The sequence below is a fragment of the Protopterus annectens genome, chromosome 15.part0, assembly GCF_019279795.1.
Source record: "Protopterus annectens isolate FY-2018-M chromosome 15.part0, PAN1.0, whole genome shotgun sequence".
In the NCBI taxonomy this organism is placed as follows: domain Eukaryota; kingdom Metazoa; phylum Chordata; order Ceratodontiformes; family Protopteridae; genus Protopterus; species Protopterus annectens.
The window spans coordinates 539,039,881-539,048,436 of record NC_056749.1 but is presented as its reverse complement, the minus strand read 5'-3'; the positions used below and the strand labels follow the sequence as shown (position 1 = coordinate 539,048,436).

The 8,556-nt window shown below is 38.5% G+C and overlaps 1 protein-coding gene across 4 annotated transcripts in view; it reads right to left on the bottom strand.

The window, feature by feature from the left end:
* Window positions 1-4,103: 4,103 nt before the first annotated feature.
* The window catches only part of TMEM255A (transmembrane protein 255A), a 370,298-nt gene continuing 365,845 nt past the window's right edge, over window positions 4,104-8,556 (bottom strand). For all 4 annotated transcript variants that reach the window (XM_044057351.1, XM_044057350.1, XM_044057348.1 and 1 more), the window contains one exon: window positions 4,104-8,063. In XM_044057351.1, coding sequence (XP_043913286.1) covers window positions 7,902-8,063 — 162 coding nt within the window. In that variant the 3' untranslated portion in view covers window positions 4,104-7,901. The remainder of the gene's footprint in view (window positions 8,064-8,556) is intronic.

Sequence of the window (8,556 nt, the reverse complement as noted above, 5' to 3'; positions counted from 1 at the left end):
GAATCGTGATAGCTTCCAGGGCATCCAGCACACACATTCATTATTATTCCCTGGGCATCGCACATGAACTGGCAGTTGGAGGGAAAGCCCTTGCGGTTGATGTAGACCCTACCCCGCTTACCAGGAGGTACTTTGATGCATATGTGCATGCAGTCTATTGCACCCACTACCTCAGGGTATTCTGCTATTTGGTGGAAAAGACGCATATTGCTGGCCAATGCCTCACAGGAATTGTGGAAATATATGTGGTCACCGACATGTGCTGACATGGCATCTAGGAACTGGTGGAGTACCCTGGATGCTGATGCCTGTGAAATCCCCATCATATCACCAGTTGGTCTTTGGAAGGCACCTGTAGCTAGTATTCTTAGGCCAACACTTACCTTGGTATCCACTGGGATGGGTTCCCCTCTGTTGGTTCTATGTGTGAGGTGTGGCCGGCACAGCTCAACAGTTTGCTGTAGGAGGTCCCTGTCCACCCTATAGTGCTCCACTAGCTCCAGCTCATGTAGCCCCAGGTAGGTTACCCTGAGTCTGTACACTCTTCTCCGTTTCCTCACTGTGGGTTGCTCAGCAGCATTCACAACACCACCACCCTCAGCACCTTGCACATGTTGGTTTATGATAGCAAGAGCAGCCCCTAACATTTTGTCTGACTTAAGCTTTTTAAGCTTTTCCTCTTTGTATACTGCAGTGTTGCAGAGTTCTTGAGAAAAAACAGGGAGGGATGGTGTTTGCAGAGTTTAAAGTGCTGAGTTGGGCTGGGCTAGTCTGCTGCCTGTGTAATTGGCTGATTCTGATATATTTCATCTGGCAGCTCTGCTAGTTCTCCTTGGTTAACTTCCTACTACTACTTTTCCTTCCTTTTGCCTTTCTGTTTCCGCCCGGGGCAGCGCCGCGCAAACGCGCGCACATGCTGTGTGCAATTTTGCAAGGAGTTTCCTATCTTTTAACAGTGTGCACCTTGGGTTTGAGGTTTTCAAATAGGACAACCGTAGACACGTCGCTTTGCAATCCTGAGCAACTCAAGGCAAACACGAGCCACTGTGCTCCAATTAGCTTACAGCCTGTCTAACGCACCCCCTCATAATGTCATCTATATTCTAGTCTTCTACTCACCTTCTCCTAATCTTGCACTCTTGAGACATGCTGGGGAAAATTGGGATTCACTATCCTTATCCTCATTTGCATAGGATTGCCTAGTAATGCATGGTTACATCTCTCACACTGAGCTTCCCCCCCTTAGCAACCACTAGTCAGTAGCCACGTTGTCTTCAGCCTGCCATTCACCTGCATGGCAGAATAAGCTTTTTAGTGAAAATGCCTATTTTTGGCTTTTTTAAATGATTTTCTTGTTTTTTAAAGTGCCGCACGTTTGCGCGGTGCTGCGCTATGCTTAAACATCGGAGATCGGGGGAAAAAACAGTTAACTTTTATGTTTTTTTAAACATTTTGCAATGCCAATGGCCTTATATTTGGCCATCGGCATGCTTCCTCAACTGTATGCATCCTTTATTTGGAGCTGTCATAGCTCCGTTTAGCTATTTGCAGAAATGTACTCCGTTACCAACAAAGTACATTTCTGCAGGTAACACTAATCTTCCACGAACAGTTTCTGTTTGCTGGATCACAAATTTACCTCTTTTGCATGGCTTTCACCAGAAAATGAGGTAATTTGCATACCATGACACTGTCCGTGCAAGACTAGCTTTAGCAGCTCTCATGCATGCCCCTGCCGGCTGTTCCTGGATCGCACGGCAGACATATTGTCGGCGTGAGCTCCTACACTCATCTTGCACTCCATGCAAGCTTTTGTGAATCCGGGGGATTAAGTATTCCTTTTCTCAGACTTTGTGTTTTCTCTGTGTCAAAATAAATTAAAAGCGATTGGCTTATCTCCTGAAAAAAAAACATGACTAACGGTATAATCATATTATTTTTAAAGATTATACATATTTAAATTCAATTTTTCTTACTTTGAACTTTGCTGCTACTTTTTTGTAACAATGCCAAGTTCTTCTGAGTAAACACTAAATGATTAAATGTGTATTTTGCAATAATTCCCTATTAATATTCGAAAACATGCACACTGATTGGCCAGCCCACCAGCGTGCCTGTTGTAAATCCCACAATATACCAATGGAAAAAGGTCCAGTTGCCTGGACTTTTTTCCGTTGGTATAAACTGCGCCAAAACCTTTTTTTTTTTACAATTAAAATAAAAAGATTGAAAACGGAGCAATGGAGACTTTCTTTTCTCCATTGCTTCTGTTTCAAAGCATTGATGTACTGGGTATGCATGGGAACACAAGTCCCATACACATGCACAGTACATCAAAACGAAGAAGCAGGATACCACAACCGGTGGAAGAACAGCAATCTGCTGTTATACAAAGACATTATTTAAGAAAAGTAAGTATTTTTTTCTTAAATAATGTCATTGTATAATAGCAATAACCGACTCCGTGGTTGTGGTATATTGAAGATTTATCCACGGTTGCCTTTGTTTAATCACTCAGGCTTCGCCCTCGTGATTAAACCACACCAACCGTGGGTAAATCTTCAATATACCATGCCACGTCGTCGGTCATTGCTTAAATAATATGGACAGTTGTGCTAACATGCCATGTTAAACAGTTTTACCATATACAGGAAGTGCATATTTATTTGTCTGTAACTTTTAAGTTTTATAGACTGCTTTTTCCAATACTCATCTTCAAATCTAGCATTTCTTCTTTTTTTTACTTTTAGGTCAAGATTCTGTATTCTGGTTGTTATTACAATGTACATTTCTATCTGACATGTATGTGCTGATACATGTATCGTTTGATGCATGCATGGTGCTGACAGAAGGCCTATGCCAGTCACTGACTGAGAGGCCCCACAAGATAAATGTCCTTCCTCTAACTAATTTTGTTTTCACCAGGGACTTGTCTATAAGACTATCTACTCTTCAGTTTCATACAGATTACCCAAACTTGACCTGTTGGACTGTGAGTCAAACCAAGTAAAATCATTCAGCTAAACAACTCTTCTATTAGTCATTAGATTGTTTGGCAATACTGATAAAGGATTGTTTAATAACACTGATAGTGCAAACTACTAAACTTGTTTTCAAATCTTCAAACAGGTGAAATGGATTGCTGAGATTTCTTTTTATCTGAAATAATGTCCTTTCCTATTTGGCTTTCAGTCCTGTCAACCCTACTTGGCCCTCCTTTTACTTTCACAGGATACCCACCAAGAAACCTGTTTTTCCTTCTTGAACATCTACCTAAAAAGAGCACCACTCTAGCTTGCCAGCTGTATCCACACTTCCTGAAGACATGTCTCTCCCTAATTAAAAGGCCTCTTTACCCTGTCTTCAACTTCCCCTCACCCATTGCATCATGTCTGACAATTGGGAAGTGGCACATGATGTATGTGACACACATTAAACTTTTCTATATTGATTCACTGGGTCTTGCTTTGTCTATATTTGATAAACCCTAACAGAATTATTGAAAATTAAGTGTCCAGTCCTCTAGCAGTCATATATGATTAAGTTGAAACAACACAAATCAGCATGAAGTATTAAAATACTTTTACCATGCATCCCTAACAGCTACATCCCTGCTCCCCAAATACACTAAGTTAGAGGTTGCATAACTTCAGAGGAAAGTAAGATTTGACAAACTTTCTTCTCTTTACTTTAACTGCCTGACATCAAACACAATATACATAGTACCTATGACAAACCAGGACCCAACAAAAGTCAAATTTAGTCTACCTATTCATGAAACAGGAATGATTTGTTAACTCTTGACAAAATATGATGTAATGAATAAAAGGGTAATAACTTGACTATCATTTAGTCAAATTTCTGAAACACAGCTTAGCGCTTTTAGTCACACTTCATTAAATGTGACTATGAAACTTTGCACAACACTGGACTCTTCAGTCCCTTAATAAATAATAAATATACTAACTGCAAGGTCATAATACTTTGGAGATAGAAAAAGTGCTTAGTTTTCTTCTCAAAATAAATATTCCGCTTAACTCAGAGGTAGTGTGACCTTAAAAGTACTTACAGTGTTTTTGAAATAAGAATATGGGACTTCAGTCTTGCAGTTGTCCTCAGTGAACTGATTCTTTTAATTTAACATCATAAACAGTACAATACACTTTGTTAATGCATTCCATTTCAAAGTTTTATACAGCAGAGAGTTGATTATCTGCAAAGTCAATTATCAGAACCAGCCTTCCAAAGTCTTCGGGTTGGAAAAATCAGAGTCTGAAAATGTAAACATTATACATATTCGCTCAAGCATGTTTTTTTGAGCTTGTAGACAGCTTGTGTGTGAAAAATATTCTTTATTGTCCACTGGGGTCACTAAATGGTTGAAAAGTGTATTCCTGATTGCAGAAAAAAAGATTTTAGAAGTTTTTTAGCTGGTTCAATTATATGTTTGATTATCCGAACTGCCCTAGGTTCCAATTCATTTCGCTAATCGACTCTCTACTGTAGTCAAATGGAGAGTGAAGTAACTGAAACATTTTCACAAATGTCAAAGGTGCGGCTTTAGAGCTGGACGCAACATAATGACCGCTTTGTGGCTCTTCATGAATAATATGCTTACAGTGAGGGATGGGGAGGATAATCACTGGGGCAGCGTTTGTGGCTTTGACTCGGAGTGCTGGTTCACTGGATCACATTCTTCTGCTGCACACCTTTGCCCATAATCTGTCTTGCACCTGGCTTTAGCCTCTGTATACTGGATTATCTGTTGTGAAAGTTGGTGGTCATACCATTCTAACTGCCTATTTTTTTATCTGGTGTTCCACACAGTTCTGTTTTGTAGTCTTACTTTCTGCTAGTCACCATTCAGTTGACCTACCCAGGCTTCTTTTTGTTTTCTGTGTTGATGAAATTGTGACTTTTAGGTCATGTGTATCCCCTGATTTTATACAGAACCTCCTAAAAAATAAGCTTACTAATTTGCAGCAATGGTTCATATGTAAATGCCTCACTATAAACATGACAAGGATACAGTCTGTACTCTTTGGGACTAATGGATTAAAAATGTAGCCCTGACATTGGAGGTCTGTGGCTTGAAAAGTGTGACCAATCAGAGCACCCCCCCACCATTTCAAATACTTTGAGAATTGGCTACATCAGGCCCTTTCCTTTATTGAGCATCATAGCCAAGCTGTGACTTTGCTACAGGCTAACTATATTTATCTGTTCAGGGGCATGTGCAACTGTTGAGGAGAGAGTCCATATTTTACAGTATGATCCCCAGTTTATTTCATATGTTTCCAGTAATAATAATAGTCTCCTCCTTCAGGGGATTATTGAAAAACAAGTGCAGTTTACTCTGCTGACCATATCCCTCAAACATTACTGCATCCCTTTAGAAGGCCCCTTTGCTTTCTGATAAAAGACTGATCTTACATTATGATCATCATGTCTTTAATTGTCAAACTGCAGTTGCCGGACTAGTTCCTCCTTCAGACATGCAATATAGGGAGACCAACTAGGACCTTAGGTCCATCCAAAAGGTTGCATTCATACTCTGATCTCCAATGAATAATCTTGAGAGGGGACAATCCCTTCTCTATATTTGGTCTTTTCATGTGATGCCTTTCCAACTGCAATCAGATGAACTGTGACCCTCATCACATTTATAAAGCCATTTTCCTTTGCTTGAGAGTAAGGGTAAATGCTGCTGTTTTTAATGAGGTTTATATATTGCCTGCCCTCCTCCTTGAAGCAACACTACTACTAAATGGACCAGGTAGACTCTGCTGAAAAAGTTTAAATGTTAACTCTTGTATACATTTTAAACCTATTATATATATGCAGTATCTTTGTGGAATTGTAATGTGTCTTGTGTTATTGAATGGTTTCAAATCAATTCTTATTAATTTATGCTGTGTATTATAGCTTCATTCTGTGTGCATTGTATACTCTGAGACCTTGGATTGCAACCTACTGCCTTTGCCTTGGGGTTGAGGTTAAAATGGACAATTTTGGATCATTCTGTTCATTTAAAGTAATAAATAAGTAAAACAGATAAACTCAAATGTGAAACTTCTCTGTGAAAAGATCTCAGCTGGTTTAATACCATCTCCTGTCTAGTGCCTGCTTCTTTTGACAGGCAAGTCTAAATATTTTTCTGCTGCTGCATATATAGCTCAGCTTCTTCATGAGGGCCTCCTTTTGGTTTTAGGAGCTGCTCTCAGTCCATGGGTTAATGACTCCAAGGTGATTCTCGTGCATCATCCTTTCTGGTGTGGCTACCTTTCATTATCATTACCCCCTCACGTGAAAATTATCCTTTCAGTTCCACACCCTTCCCTCTCTCCCCATGATTTTATTGTTACTTTATCTTTTCTTTCTGTTACTATTAGACAAAGTCTCTCCGGGTGACATTTCGACTTAATATAAAACCTATAAGACCTAGTGTCACAAACTGTACAGAGTTGTCTTTATTTTATTCTCTACTCCTATGTATTTTTGATCTTGCATGTTTTGTTTGTATTTGTTGTGAATCTGTAAAGTGATACAAAGCTTTTTTTGATACACTATTTGTAAGCAGTCACCCAAAGCATTACATTCTGTAATACCATAGATATATGTAGTAAGATACCAGAACTCAGCAAAACTGGAGAGGCTTTGGTTATGGAGCTCAATTTCTTAGTAAAAAACACATTCAGCATAGTATTGCTACTTCTATTAATGGTCTAGCAATGAGTCAAATTAACCCCTTACCTACTACGTCTTTTAGCATACAGACAGAAAAGTTAAAATAATGAATACTGCTGCCTGACAAGTACTTACTTTTGATAACTTCAGACTTTGACTAGGTCTTGAAATATTTTGTGTATATTTACATAACGATGCCTTACTTTTTTTGTCCATTACTTTATTATAGGCATTGCAGGTTAACTTAACTTATAGATTCTTTACTCTGCATGAAAGCACTTGTTTTGCTTTACACCTCTGAGGTAAAATGTCACACTCAAGATATTAATGTGCAGCTGATTTCTTACTGCTACTTCATTTCTCTCAATCCGTCGATAATCTCTGTATACGTGGCTAGAATCATCTAAAAAATTGTACTGTAAATGTAGCCATTCATTTAAAAATTGCGTTAGTAATGTTAGGATCAATGTTAGCAGCATTTGAAGGTTAGCTACTGACCTACACTCACTGCTTAACATCAACTGTACTTGTCTGTGGAAACAACTGTCTCATAATACTGAATGTACTTACACAAGAACAGCTGATTACATAGCAGTCATGACTAACTTTACTTTCTGTGCAGATCCTGTTTAGGTCTTGGCCAGTCAGTTACTGCTAAATATGTGACTGATGGAGAGTCAGTTGAAAATGTGAAACAGAATTGATGCTCATCTCTAGCCAAAATACCCAATTATGAACTAACTGTAGAAATGAAAAAAAAAATGTCAGTGTATTATTAGACTCATTAGAATAAATACAGCATCTATAGTTTTTGCATAAAGATTTGCAAAGCTGTGAATTAAACCATCTAAACTGGCAAAAATGGACTCTGTCTCTGATTAAAGTTTCACTCATTTAACTTACATTCTTTAGCAATATACCGCTAATTTGCAGTGTTCTCTTCGTAGCAAACAGATGGGTTTTCTCCATGGTTATATGCTGGGGTAGTGAAGCAATGGCAAAACATGCCACATATACATCAGTGTGACTAACAATATATATAAAAAAACATATCTGTGCAAATGTACTGGTTCTTGAGGCTAAACATTCTGTGCATATTTGTAAACTTTCATATTGTTTCAAAAGTCTCCGGCCTTAGTTCTGCTTTTCTTCCAAAACTCACACAGTAAAAATGCTTTTCCATTACGTGTTCATCTTTCAGTGCCACAAATTCACTAAGGTGTATAGGGTGGAGGCTTTTCATTTGGTGGGAAATAAGGTGGACTATACCGAGGAGGTGCATGTGATGGCCGCATATAGCCTGAAGCAGATTGTGACACAGACTGTGGATCTTCTGAAAGACCAGATGGGGTGGATGACAGAAAAGCACTAGAATGCTGTGGAGACAGAAAGAAAAAAAAAACAGTTTAAAAATACAATTATTCTGTTTAAGATGTGTAGCTATTAGCATGACTGTCAAACATATTTAAACTACAAACACACACACATATATGTGTGTTTATGTAGTACAAGCAGAAATTTGGCACAAAATGTGATAATATTGGAGATAAAATGCTCTTATTTAGTCTAGGCTTATGTTTTAGAATATTTTTCAACTGAAGTTTAGGTCAGTACTGTTACAGCTTATATGACAAATATTGTTTTAAAGTTTAAGTAGCATCCACAACTGATTTTCCAGCTTCTAAAACTACAGTATGCATTAATATATAGCAAAGATGTTCATTTTTACATATTGCAAACACTACTCGTCCTTCTAAAAAAAGTAGTCTCCACCTTATGTTAAGACTATGGGCCAGGGTCCCAAACTATATGAAAGTGAAGTATTCAAGAGTAGAGGTCTATGATAGTTAGCCATGTGCTCTTCCCCTG